At 48.8% G+C, this 14,218-nt stretch overlaps 1 protein-coding gene across 2 annotated transcripts in view; it reads left to right on the top strand.

Annotated features, from left to right (window-relative positions):
- Positions 1-6,041: 6,041 nt before the first annotated feature.
- The window catches only part of LMO4 (LIM domain only 4), a 17,165-nt gene continuing 8,988 nt past the window's right edge, over positions 6,042-14,218 (top strand). The window contains exons 1-2 of one of the 2 annotated variants that reach the window (XM_041749316.1): positions 6,042-6,501; positions 9,333-9,571. In XM_041749316.1, the coding sequence (XP_041605250.1) occupies positions 9,336-9,571 (236 nt within the window). In that variant the 5' untranslated portion in view covers positions 6,042-6,501; positions 9,333-9,335. Of the gene's footprint in view, positions 6,502-8,847; positions 9,113-9,332; positions 9,572-14,218 lie in introns of those variants that run through there. The other variant, XM_041749317.1, reaches the window with a different exon arrangement.

Here is a 14,218-nt window from a genome sequence, read left to right as displayed (position 1 = left end):
ATAATGTGCCAGGATTTACTACTGGACACAGCAGTAAGTAGGAATTTCAATGCAGTGTTAAATGTTATCTCAGTGGAGAAAAGCAATAAAAACGGGACAGAGAGAGGCATCTGGGTACAATGCTTGGATGCTTTAACCCTCTAATTAGAACAAACATGTAGAAAGGTAGTGTTGTTTAAGTTTTCATTCTTTCTTTGAAGCAAATTGTTTCCAGAGTATTGTTCTGTAATGACTTCTCTTGCCCTTATTGTCAGAGAGCACAACAGATGGCTCTGAAAAAAATGCTGGGAAGAAAGTCTATTTTATTCTTGAAATGTCTTCCCAAATTTTAAAATGACTTCATTTGAATATTTTCCTTTTCAAGGAAACTTTCCTCTGAAAATGATCATCTTAGACTAAAGGTCTTAAATATATTTTCAGTGATTTCTTATCATACAGAGAAATCGACAAATTTGCTTTCTCTGTCAGAATGTTTTGAATCCAGAAAAGAAGTGGTGATTCATCAAAAACAATTTTATTATGAAATTTGATTTATGCTGAGAAATATAAATGATGACGTTATAATGTGTACCTCTGCATGGAGGGAACACATTTTAGTCAATTGAGTTATCCAATTTTATTATTTAAAAAAATCCATATTGGTTGTTCTTTTTATTCTAAAAAATTTATGGCACTGTGTAGAGTAGAAATATGTGTTTTTCAAGTCTATGGACAGCTATGGATTGAACTCGCCTAATTCCACCAGGGTCATTCATTACAATTAGATGAATAAACATTATCATGTTTTCATCAACTTTTTTTTTTTTGTGAGCAAATACAGCCCAGAATTATACTTTAAAACATTACATTTTATTACAAATATACATAGAGAAGAAGCTTAAGTATATCAATACTGTAATTAAAAGTGACACTAAAGAAGCTGTGGTTTGGGGCACTTGAAACTTCTGAGTTAAAAGTACCAAGAACAGTTAGCGGGAACATAAGGGGGAATGAATTCTATTTTAATACTTTAGTTTCTCTATCAATGAATGCTCATTTCCATCGTCTTGGAGAGGAACAGTAATTAATGTTGAATGAAATTGCTATTTTCTACTGGATTTATAATTTTAATATATATTCTTACTAATAACTACCTCACATATATACAAACGGCCCAGTCATCTACATGTCTGCCCTTTTTTGTAAGTATTACAAAATTAAATTTACCTGTGATAAGATTTAATTCGACCTTAATAAGCATAGCCTGTCAACCTGCTAGACCATTCATAAGACCCTACTGGACATACAATATACTCACATATACCGTCTGATAATTTATCGTCAGTGATGTATGCAGAACGTTTGTGCTTGAACACTGTTGACAGAACTCAGTCCTAGAAGTACGTAGAGTAAGCCAAATAATTTTTCTGTGATATCATCACTATGGAATATTTTCATATATCAAGATTTGCCATAGTTCTGGGGCAGATTTGGGAGATTTTTAAGGTCCTGTTCCTACCCTAATAAATACATAGGAAGAAAGTGAGTAATTTCTTGCCGCCCTAAGAAAAGTGGCCTTGCTACATCAGGCAAAATCATGTATCACAGATGTTATTTTCTTCTTTCCCATCATCTTTTTTCACCTTTCCCATCATCTCCAGGAGTTTCAAATGTCCTAATCAAGCAGAATAATTAAAAACAAAATCTACATCTTAAATTATATTTCTAATCACAGCAATATCAATGCTCTTTCATTTTCCTCATGATCTTTTAATTATTTCATTGTGATCAAATCAACTTCTTCAATATGCTTTGACATCACCCTACCAAGAAAGAGGTTAGGCTAGAACTTTCAAGAAACTGATTAACATAATTTGGTGGGACATTTACCAAATGTAGATATTAGGACTGCTTTAGAAAGAAAGAAAGAAAGAAAGAAAGAAAGAAAGAAAGAAAGAAAGAAAGAAAATGTTCTAATATGGCCACTACCAATTCCTTTATCACATGAAACATCTGGTGAGATATTTACAAGAAATTTTGAGAAATATGAACAAAAGGCAGTCAGTAAATCTAAAGTATTATTATCAGTATTTAAGGCCAAGCTCTGGTTCTTTGAAATATAGTCTTTTAGGTAAGTTGAGTTCTCCATAAAGCTTTATGCTTAAAGACGACAGAAGTCTCTGCCTCTACTTACAGTGCAGCACTTCCCCACCCCCGAGCCACCCCCGAGCCACCACCACCACCACCATAAAACACTGGCAGGGAGCTCAACTACCATTCTTCCTCCTTGGATTTTCCAGTTCCATCTGTCAGTAACTACCGTTCCCTCTTCTTTCCACACCTTTTACCTTTGGGAATTGTTGTCCTAGAATCAACCTTTTCAGATTCACATTGGCCGAAACTTTTGATCTCAAGGGATCTCTGTGATGGCGGCAATAAAGGTAGGCAGAATTTTAAAAAATTTATTCCTAAGAAGGCTGCCTTCAAAAACAGTGTTGCACTGACTTTAAAAGGTTAAAATATTTTTTCTTGAGAAACAGGTGGGGCCCCTTTGTCAGGGAGGTTGCCACATCAGCATCAAATAGTCTGGCTGTCCCCTAGGCATGGAAGGCCGAACATGGGTGTGTGTGGAACTTCTGGGTGTCCACGGGAGGTTCTTAGAGAACTGTCACTGGGAGGAGGGAAAGATGACTTTGATTACGGACATAAATGAGAAGAAGGGAAGGTATGGACAAATCATGCTGGGGTGAGTCGGAGGAATGAGGGCTTGATCTAGGATCAGTATGGTTCCTATATTTAATTAGGATTCAAGTAAGAAACATTTTGAGTTTCTCTTTCTTTTCCAAAACACTGTATTATTATTATTTTAAATAAAAGATTTGATTTATTTATTCATGAGAGACACAGAGAGAGAGAGGCAGAGACATAGGCAGAGGGAGAAGCAGGCTCCCTGCTGGGAGTCGGATGCAGGACTGGATCCCAGGCCCGGGGGATCCCGACCTGAGCCAAAAACAGCCACTCAACCACTGAGTCACCCAGGCGCCCCCCAAAACACCGTATTCTTATCTCTCACTGTAGGTGAGGAGGCTAAATGAGGCCTATATGATGGCAGCAGAGGTTCCTTGAACCGCTGGGCACAATAGACTGTGATCATTTTGCATTTAGGCAGTTCTGCTCTGTACCAAGCTTATTACTTTGCACACCGTTTTGCCCGAGTACAGCCTTCCCTTATCCATAGCGAACTTGCGTGTGTTTCCCCAGTCCCTGCGGGTTTAGCATCAGTGGCAATAAAGGGTTGACAAGGCCACCTCACTTAAGCAGGCACTTTCAGACCACAGGTCTGGCGCCTCAGAGGCCAGAGCCCTGCCAAACGCAGAGCGTGCAGAAACGAAGACCACCCAGAGGTGGCGCTGTGGTTAAAGTACACCTGAAGCTTGATTACAGTGAACGTATTTACTTCCCAGCCCTCAGAAGAGAGACTGTTAGCCATGATCGCTTTTGTATTTCTATAACCACAACGACAGCAAATAAAGGCCTCTGGTAACACACTCCCACCCACCCCAATCTACGGGCACGCGTGTTAAGCCCTCACTCTCCACACTACTCGAGCCAAAACACTAAAACCACCTCCTAGGCCCCCTCTTGCCCACAGATCTGTAGTCAAAGTTCTATTCATGCTTTTCTTCTTCCTTCCTGCCCCAAAACTACAGGGATGCTTTGGAGAATCAATCACTCAGCGATGGCCGATGGCTGACTCAATTTCTAGCATCTCATCCTAAAATAAAGATTTCATTTCACTGTGCATACTTCAGAAAAGGCCCAAAAACCGCGGTTCATTACAAACCTATGTATTGTGTGTTCCAGTTAAGAAAATCATTTTGGAGAAAAAGGACACATAACAGACCGTTTGGCTCCATTCCTCTATTTGTAGATGAGAAAATTAAGGGCCACAGCAGGAAATTTACTTGCACATGACAAATCATAACTTAATTGTAGCCCACTAAGATCTTGTGTCATCTCGTTTTGATTATTATAAATTATTAACAAATTGAAACTGAACCAGGGAATTAAAATGTGTGCATTATTTGTTTACGGGGTTCCTTCCCTCATTTGGTTTAATTGAGTTTTCTTTACTAACCTTCAAGGAACATTACATCTTTTTAAGACGGCCTTCTTTTCATCATACCCATCTGCAGCTGTTTTCCGTACTGGGCATTTTAATTACTATTATACTTTAAGTCATTTTTTTTGGGGGGGGGGAGTAAATGTTTCTCATAAGGTGCACAAAGTGACTTGATCATAAAAATGCAATTTTAAACACCAATCAATAAAAGTAAGTCGTTTAATTTTGAGGTGCAAGGAATACAAAGAAATGACTATTCTAATCGGTGTTTAAAATGTCCTCTGCTTGATGTTCCAGGCAATGATGACTGTTTCTTTTGCAGCCTTAATTCTGATGGTTTGAAGGACAGAAATCCCCCCAACAGACACTAAAACCATAGATGTTTAACAACTACATTGTCTAAGCCAGACTCTTCTGCAGGTCCCTTACCTCAATCCAGCAGTACTGTATGTAATACAATATGAAAACTCGTCCCACAAGGCTGGTTTTAACTTAATGATACTTAGCAGAAGGGCTTTGCACTTTCATGATAATTTCCACCAGAAAAATCTCTCTGGAACTTACTAATAATAATCAGACCTAATATTAGCCTCAGATCAGAGATTTATTAAACCTATTTGGCAGAGCAGATAAAGTTGAATGAGTAGGTACTCAAGCATCTAGGCTGAGCTCGGGGCCCTGGAAAAAGACTCTCAGGCTAGCAGCACCCTAAAAGCATTCCTCAACAGTTAAATTTATACTAGACGTGACCTTTCTTCCTCCCCAGAGGCTGTGAGATGGTGAATGTTGCCATTCCTTGTTGCTGTCTGGGGGGGGTGGCGGGGGGGCGCACGGGGGGCTTGAGGGATCGGGCCTCTCCTCCTGCACCGCAGGGGTGGATGGAGGCCGAGCCCTCCTCCCTGAAGTTCCCCTGGACCCCCAAAGTCGGGGCTGTGAGCTCTTCAGCTCCGACATCGGACCCGCTACGAGACGCCCACGCGGCTCTCGGCCGGCGCTCGGGCCCACGCGGGGCACCCGGGCCGGGCGGCCAAGTCCTCCAAGACCTGCGGACTCGGTCCCCACCTCCTCGCTCGCTCAACTTCCCACTAAAGGCTCATCCGTCTCCAACGCCCGCGAATTAAAGGCGGAAAAACAAAACCTCTTCTGCGTGCGAGCGGAGCCCCCCGCCCGGAGGTTTCGGGGCGACTCTTCTTCCCCAACAGGAGGGGACCCATTTCTGAGCAAGACGTGAAGTTTCCTGCGGGGCTCGCGCGGGCGCGCGGGGGGGGCCCCCGAGGGGCGCGCGGGTGCGGGTCCCCGCGATCGCCGGCGCGGGCAGGAGCGGCGCCCCCGGCCGCTCCGTCCTGGCCCCGCGGGCGGGGCGGGGTCCCGCCGGGGGTCCCGCGGGGGTCCCCGGGGCTCGGCCGCCCACCTGCCCCCGGCCGGGCCGTCTCCGCCCGCCGCCTCCGCCGCTCCCCCGCCCGCGGAGTCTCGTCCCAGTCCTCCCTTTGTCCTGCCCCGGATTGGCAGGTTTTATTATTCCGCCTGAACAACCCGGCCGCCCAGTGGCTGAGGGTCGCTGACGTCGGCGGCAGAGCCGGGGAGTAGTTGGGATTCGGCTCTGTCAGTAACACATGTGTAAGCGCCGCGCAGGGAGCGAGCGAGCCGGCTAGAGGCCAGCGCCGCCGCCGCCGCCGCCGCCGCCTCCTCCTCCGAGCCGGGCGGCCGCCGCAGCAGCAGCAGCCCGGGCAGCGGCGCAGGCTCCAGCGCGCCGGGCCCGGCCGGCCGCAGCTCCCCGGCCCCCGGCCTCCGCGCCGGCCGCCGCCGCTCCGGGGCTCTGGTGCCCGCGGCCGCTCCCCGGCCGGAGGGGCAGGAAGCGCGGCCGAGCGCCCGCCGCCGGCCCCGAGCGAGCGAGCGAGCGAGCGAGCGGGCGCGCGGGAGGGAGGAAGGCGGAGGAGGAGGAGGAGGAGGAGGAGGAGGAGCGGGCGGCGCGCGGGCGGGGGCGGGGGCATATACAAAGTGAAGCCACATTGCCAAACTTGCAGCAGCGATTGCAGCAGTTGCTGCCGCTGCGCCGCGCCTGAAGCCGCGCCGCGCGGGCCGCGGGCTCCTGCAGCTGCTCGCGCGGAGCCGGAGGCGGAGGACGACGCGGAGGACCCAGCCTGACACCCCAGCTCCCGGCCGCCTGCCGCGTCCGGCGGGGCCCCCCAACCCAGCCTCAGGGCGACGCGTTTAAAAAAAAAAAAAAAAAAAAAAAAAAAGCAGCCCTTAGCCCCCTCCTCCCCTTTCCTGCTTCTGCGAGAACATCCCCCTCCCTCCGGCTCCGCCAGCCCAGGCGCCCCTTCCTTGGAAGCCGAGCGGCTTCGCTCGCTTTTCGCCGCCGCCGCCTCTCGCAGTATTGCAATATAGGGGAAAAGCAGGTAAGGGGACGGCTGGGGAGCCGCGGGCGAGGGGGGGCCGAGGGAGGAGGGGGCCGATGTGGGCCAGGGCTGTTTTCTTTGGCTTCCTTCCCTTGACCGTCCCAAATTGCAAGTAAACAATACGTCGGCTTGGATAATGCGCGAGTCTGAAACTACCGAGGCCGGCCTGCGAGCCAGCGCGGAGGGCAGCCGGCCCCGGGCCGCCAGCTTTGTAGCGGTTCCTGCTTACAAAAGGGCTCTTCTTGGAGACGGGGCTGCCGGGGACCTGGAGGGGTGGGGAGGGGTGCGTGTGCGTGTGCGTGTGCGTGTGTGTGTGTGGCGGGGGGGGGGGTATTTTCAGTTCCTAAGGGAAAGGCCGGAGGTGCTTAAATGAGGGTTTAAGTATGAGAAGTAGTGTGGGGGAAATAGTCACGACCCCCCCCCAGCCCCCCAGTAAACACTATTTTTGAAACAGTGGCAGAAAGGATCTAAGTGAGCAGGATTCAGTATTGCTGGTTCTTTTCAAAAAATTCCTCTTGGCTTATAAGTCTTTTGTTCCAATCCAGGAGAAATCCGGTGAATCACCTAATTAAAATCAAGACATGAATTAAGCATCCATTTTTGTACTACAAATTGCCAGCGCTACGTTTGTCCCTCCCCTGGTCTCCATTAAAAAACACCAGAGACGTTGTTAAAGGGGGGCAGATTTTGCCTCTAGCTGCCAGTTCTGCTTTCTATTTCACTGACTATCCCAGGACCTAAATTGCTTGGCTATGTAATTACTAGAGTATAAGCCTATTTAACTTAAAAGCTTTCTTTTTTTTTTTTTTTTTTCCAACTCTAAATGAAACTTGATGAGGGCCCGTCCTTAGTTATCAGGGGAGTCAGTTTCTGGTCAGTCCTCTTGATTCATCTCTTTTAGATTTAATCAGCATTAAGGTATTGCTTGTCCTTAAGAGCTTTAGCTAATGGGGTTACTGGATGCTTTTCTCAGTGTAATGTTTCCTTTTCAAAAAAAATATACATATATATTTACCTCTCACCAGAGATGGGGGCGGGGAAGAGCTTGGAATCTCCTCCCTCCCTCTCCCCTTTTAAAAAGGAATTCGGAGCGATTAAAACGTTGGGGGAAACAGTTTAAAGACCTCGGGCAGGAAATGCAGATTCATTTGGGTTAGGGCTGAAATTGTAACAAAAAGCAATTCCTCGAGTAAATGCATCAGATAAATCAATTTACATAAAGGTATGATGCATTCGGATAAATGCAATGCTAATGGGTTTTAGAGTGGTCCTGTTTCCAAAGTCTCAGGGTTTTGTTACAGCTTAATTGGTGCAGTTCTTATTCTGGTTTATTGTGCGGTCACTGGACACACGTTCCGGGACTCTTTCGGAGGAAATGTGTTTAAAATCGGCCTATTTAAGGAACCCGAGTCCTTGTTTCGTTCCCTTCCCCTGGTTGTTTTTTTTTTTTTTTTGCAGCAGCCAAGTTGGGCCGGGGACAGGCAAAGTTCGCCCTCTCCCTTCTGAGGTATCAGCTGAATGTCTTGAGCAGATAGCCGGGAGCCTCGGGGGGAGCCTCCACTCTCGGCTTACAGAGGACAAAGACAAAACAGGCTGCTTAATTGGCAGTAAATAACTTGATCTTTTTATAGAATAAGTGACTGGAGGAACACTAGGACTTTATTGGACTCAGGATTGGAGGCAACAAATTAATCGGTTTAGGCTAAGCTTTATAAATTGATTCCTATATTATACCCCAGTTGCTTCTCGTGACATTCATTAGAAAGAGTGGGGAATTTTTTTAAAAGCAGTTTTTGGTGACAGCAGGACTGGCTCGAATATAACTTGTGCATCCTTTAATAGTGCCTTCTCGCATATTATCTGTAACGTCGCCCCCCCCCACACACACACTCCCCCCCCCCTTTGGAGGAACAAAGCTTTAGCATTTAAATTGCTGATCAAGGGCAGATTAGTGAGACCAAAGTGGAGAGTGTTTGTATAGGAAGTTAACAGGCATCCTAAAGTTCAATGATCTATTATTCTTGCCTGTGTCCTGAAAACCCAGAGAAAACACTCATTGATCTTCAAAATGAAATGAGATTTGGAACAATAATGGGAGATGGCGGTCACCACAATGGCATGTGAAAGGTGCTGTTTAAAATACGAAAAACCAGTTTCGCAACTTTACACACCGCACCCCCCCCCCCTCGCGTCCCCTGCCTCCCCTCCCACCTCCTCGCTCTCCCTCTCCCCTCCGCCGGTCCCTCCCCCCCTCCCTTCCAGAAAACCCAACTCCTTCCAACTTGTGAACTGCAGCTGCACTTCCCAGGGCAGAGCTCGGGAGGGAACGTGGCTCGGGCGGGGGCCGCCTCCCCGCTCCCCTCGGCTGGCGCTCGGGGCTCGGCGGGGGCCGGGGAGGGGCCGGGCGCGGCGGTGGGTGGGTTTGACCCTCATTTGCTGGAGGCGGGCGGCGGGGGCGGGGGCGGGGGCGGGGGGAGGCGCCGCGAGGGGTGGAGCGCGCCGCCGAGCCTCGCTCGCGGAGTTTTGACAGTCCCCGAGCTGAAATTGTCAGCGGCGGCGAGCGCTGGAAAGTTGAGAGGAGCTCGTGGCCCCAGAACAAAGCTTGAGAAAAGTAAACAGGCGGCTGCTGCCGGCTACCCTCCCTCCTTCCCTCTCCCCCTCGCCCTCCTTCGCGCTGATGCCCTGCGGCTTCCTTCCAGCGGCTCCGGGCGGGGGGGGGGACACGGGGGGGCCCGGCTTCGCTCGCGCGCGCGGCGATTCCTACTAACTTTTGCATCGCCCCTGTTTTTTTCCCCCCCTTCCTCTCCCTGTCCCCTTCCCGCCCTCCGCAGACCATGGTGAATCCGGGCAGCAGCTCACAGCCGCCCCCCGTGACGGCCGGCTCCCTCTCCTGGAAGCGGTGTGCAGGCTGCGGAGGCAAGATCGCGGACCGCTTTCTGCTCTATGCCATGGACAGCTACTGGCACAGCCGGTGCCTCAAGTGCTCCTGCTGCCAGGCGCAGCTGGGCGACATCGGCACGTCCTGTTACACCAAGAGCGGCATGATCCTTTGCAGAAATGACTACATTAGGTAAGACTTGGCTGCTCCCCTTGAGATGGGCGAGCAGAGCAATGGCAAGGCCAAAGGCTCCCGAGGGTTCTAAGGAGAGGAACAGGGTACCCTATGAGAATGCGTTGTAACCTTCACCTCAAAAGCCTAGTTGGGCCGACCTAAGGGGTTCAAGAGGCATGTGTTAATCATTCCAGTTTTAATAAATGAACGGCAAAAGCCATCCTGAGTACCAGCTCTGTTCATCTGGTGGGACTGGGCCATTAGGTGTGCAAGGGTTGGGCACTCCCCGGACCAAAATTTTAAGTGGTCTCCCCAGCTGGACCCTCAGCTAAAGACTGTTAGGCTGCTACCTTAAAGGAAGGTAGGGAGGGACCTGCGTAGAAACTCAGAGACAAAAGATTGACTTACAAATAAGTATAGTTAGAAATGATTTGCCTATGGTGATGGCTAATTATATTTACATAAGCACTTTTAAACTTTTTTGAGTGGAAAACTGTGACTCATTCTTTGTGCTTCTTGTGAAAAATGCTGATTACCCATCAGTCTAAAAACTTGTAATTCTTCTTATAGTAAACTCCCTCCCACCTACCCCCACCCCCAACGAAACAAAACAACCTTAATGGTCGTGTTTTTCTTTGTATATGTTAGTTGGAGGCTGGTAGTGCTCAAATGTTAGTGTGTGGTTTGCATGCGATGTAGAATTTGCAGGTTTTTCAGTCGAGGAATGTTCAGATTTTGGGGTATGGTTGTTGTTGTTGTTTGTATCACTACCCTTGATTCCCCAAAGGAGATTTAGGAAAAGAGGCTATAGAATTATACTAACTTTGCATTTTAAAGCAATGTATAGGAACATTCATATGCCCGTGTAAGCAGTCTTTTCCAACAAGTTTCAGTGCAATTAATGGAAAGAATTCAGGAGGTCAGGTGCCTATAGGATCTTTTCAGGTGAACTCAAGCTACTTAAACTCATTAATTTGAAAGGAGGCATTTGAAGGATTACACATTTAATTTGAGTAAATGGTTTGATAGACTGATGCACATGAATGCTTCTAGGAGGTGTTCTGTTTCAACATCCAGTAATTAAAAAAAAAAAAAAAACAACAAAAAACCCACACGCACACCGTTGATACTAGAGAACCGCTGATACTAGAGAACCGCTCACTTTTACGAAGAATTGCATTCTGGTTAAAAATTTCTGTCCTAAATTTCTGTCCGTTTTCTTTATAGATATTAACAGAAAATGTTGCTTGCTCTTGCTCTCTTCAATGGGGTTGAATCAATGGAGGAGATATTTCCTACAAAGTTTAGCTCCATTGTGATTCCCTCAATTCTGCATCTCAAAGTGCAAAAGATCCCAGTACAGTTCAGAGCTGAGTACGTGTGTGTTTACCCCAGTAATACCATTAATCTGAAACGATGGAGTAAAATGACATTTGCTTATTCCGATAATGCAACCTATGTCCACTCTGCTGGCATCCTCAATCAGCCAAGTAAAAGAAATATAGGAAGGGAGAGGGCTTTTATTTTTAAATTAAGATGGCAGCATTAATTTCACTAAGTGTTCTTTTAGAAGTAAATGTTGGAAATTCAGCAGGAGCATTGGGTGTAATGCTTTCTGGTCCTCCTTCCAAGCAATGCCATGAGCTTTGACAGTATTGTAATTAAATAGAGAGCAAAACTGGTAAGAAGGCAGGGTAGCTTAAAGTGCAAAAATGGACAGTGTTGCTCCGATGCGGTGAAGGGTACGGATTCACCTCCTCTCCAAAGCCTTCGCCTCTGATTACCACTAATTAAAAAGAAGATGGGTCCACTTGCATTCCCTCAAGACAAGTTGAGGCAAGTGGCTTTCAGGGAATCGCCTTGCCCCTCTTCTTGGGATCAAATATAAATAAATGCCCATTTGGTGTTTTCAACTGGCTTAATGGAGCAATGGAGGATGTGCGCCCAGCCCCGCGCCTTAATTAATTGGGTCCCGTAGTCTCACTTTTCCTTTCTCCTCTGATTTTGAAAACCCGAGCCAGGCTCGCTCTTGAACTAGATGCTATCCTGAGAACCGTACATCTCTCCCGGGAGAGAGGAGGTCTAGCTCAGTACCAGAGTGACCTCGGCCTCCCACTCTGCTGGGGCCCCCCCACCCCCCCACTTTCTGCCCCTCGAGATGCCAGAGGGGTGGGAGGGGGGCGAGGCGCGCGCTCCTTTTCCCTCTGCCCCCCCCCCCCCCCCACTTGTTGGAGGAGCTTTGAATTCTGCAAGGCAAGGGTGGCCACTGAGGAGCGGAGTAATCCGCTTGCCAGACGCCAGGTGAAGGGGATCCTTTGGCTCCTCTGCCCGCCTGGGACCACAGAGCGATTTATTAAGGGGCTTTAAACTGCCCTGCCTTCGAGGTGTGATCCTTTGAAAACTACCAAGATCGGGCTAAAAAAAGCTGCGGGGCAGCAGGGATGGGATGGGATGGGATGGGATGGGATGGGATGGGATGGGATGGGATGGGATGGGATGGGATGGGATGGGGGGGCGGGGGCACTGCCCTTCCCTGGTCCCTCCCCCCTGCGTGACCCAGTGTCCACTGGGCAGAACTGGTCGTCTGCCTCCTCTCCCTCCAAGATTTCAGATAAAGCGGCTGCCTTGCTGCAGCGAACCCGCACAATTAAAAGCTTTAATTAGTGGCTCCTCCATTTTCTTAGTTCTGATGGGCTTTATCTAATGAGATCTGGTCTCTGGCTTAGATCTGCTCCGAATGACGTGTCCGCAATGAATGAGAGCTGCGTCGCAAACAAAACATTTAATTAACAAAATTGGCCTCTAAGAGAGGGAGGGAAAGACTGAGGGGGTGGGGGGGTGGATTGTGGAGGGGAAGGGGGAGGGTGGATCTTAAAGGGGCCAACGCCTGCCCACCCCCACCGCGCCCCCAAAGTCTGCGAGCCCGGCCGCGGTCCCCTGTCCCCCCTACCCCCTACCCCCAGCTCCATCCCGGCTGCCTCCGAGCGGCTTTCGAAACTCCCTTTTCTTTTCTTCCTCGAGCCCTTCCTCCTCCGCCCCCCGTCTCGGGGCCCGAAGACTGGCGCGGAAAGTGCAGCGAGAGGAGGAAGTTCGGAGCCCGACGGGTGGGGCCCCAGGCCCGGGAGGGCGAGGAAACGCCCCGGAAGCCCGGGTGGCGGTCCCCGGCGGGCCCTGCCTGCTGGGCCGGGGCGGGGGGGGGGGCGATCCAGGCGCCCCGCGGGCCGGCGGCCTCGGGCCCGCGAGGGGGCGAGCGCGGGGCGGGCGCGGGGCGGGCGCGGGGCGAGCCTCGCTCTTTCTTCCCGGGGCTCCGCTCGCCGCTCGCCGGGGCGGGCGTTCACGTGGCGCCCGCAGCCGCAGTGAGCGCGGCGCGGCGCGGCCGCGGGCGGGGGTCCCGGGCGGGGGCGCTGGTGGCGGCTGGTGCTGGAGGGGCTACGACGTTAGCAAGCGAGGCGCCGCCAGACAGCGGGTTCATTTCCCTGGTAATCAACAGCAAGCTGCTATATGCAGAGAATGCTGTCCCTTTAATTGAACAGGCTAGGTAATTAAATGGCACTTTTCCAATAGGACGTGCTAGGTAAATCTAATAGTTGGTTATTTAATATCACTTTGAAGTCTGCCCACTCAAGCACAATGACAGCACAGGAGCATGTGAACTATTAGCTAGGAGAAGAAAAAAAAAAAAAAAAGAAAAAAAACCCAGGATCTCAAAAATTAATTAAATCGCATGCAATTTAGGGGGAACGTTTATCTTGATTTGTCATAACAGAATTAATTCAAGGCCTCCAATTCACTTGGGGGCAGATCTGTTACTCTGAATTAACCAAGCGTAATTTGGCTGATTTTTTTTTTTTTCCTCCCTCCCCTCTCTAATGCAGCAATTGCGATTATTCACAGCCCCCCTCTTAAGTATCAATAGCTTCTGGTGCTTTTAAGGTGCTTGGTCTCTAGTTATTCCGAAGTACCTTTAATGGACTTGGCTCCAGGCATAATTTCTGGGTTGCATTTCTTTGTTACATTTAATATAGCTGGTGCAGAATTTAGATTAAATATAGGAACCTGCTGGAAAACCAATTGCTTCTGGATCAGTAGCTGTGGATGTGCATTTTTCTCCTCAGATAGGATGCTGATATTTACTTGCAGGTACAAATGTATACCTTTCAGCTATACTTTTAGAAACGCACCTCTCCTTGCCTGAAAGCAGTTGAGAAAACACAGTCAGGTAGCGCACCATATTGCGTGTATTTGGCTTGAAGTAATAATGCAGTTGAAAAACAAGCCCACCTATTGGTCATTGAAGTTACTAAAAGATGCTAAGCATTATTACTAAACCAAAAATACGGCTTGCTGTCCATCTCCTTCTGTCGGCAGGGAGAGTTGGAGCGGAGCTGGCAAGCAGTACGAACACTCCATGGTGTTTTTTCATATAGTAGCAAAGCACCTTTAGAGTGCAGGGGTTTGGTGGGATTTCTTCCCTTCTTTTCCCTTTTCCCCATATAAGGAACCTCTTGATGTTTGTGATTGATTGCATTGCCCAAATGCTGAAATATTAACGACCTTCTTGGACTGAGGACCCAAAGAAAGGAAACTGAAACCGATGCTGTCATCACAATTAAAGACTCCCCTGGCTTTAATTAGCCTGACCTGGGGTATATCTCCCCGTTGCTT

Source organism: Vulpes lagopus, chromosome 3 (assembly GCF_018345385.1).
Source record: "Vulpes lagopus strain Blue_001 chromosome 3, ASM1834538v1, whole genome shotgun sequence".
In the NCBI taxonomy this organism is placed as follows: Eukaryota; Metazoa; Chordata; class Mammalia; order Carnivora; family Canidae; genus Vulpes; species Vulpes lagopus.
Note: the sequence above shows the minus strand (reverse complement) of the source record. Positions and strands in the feature narration are given on the sequence as shown.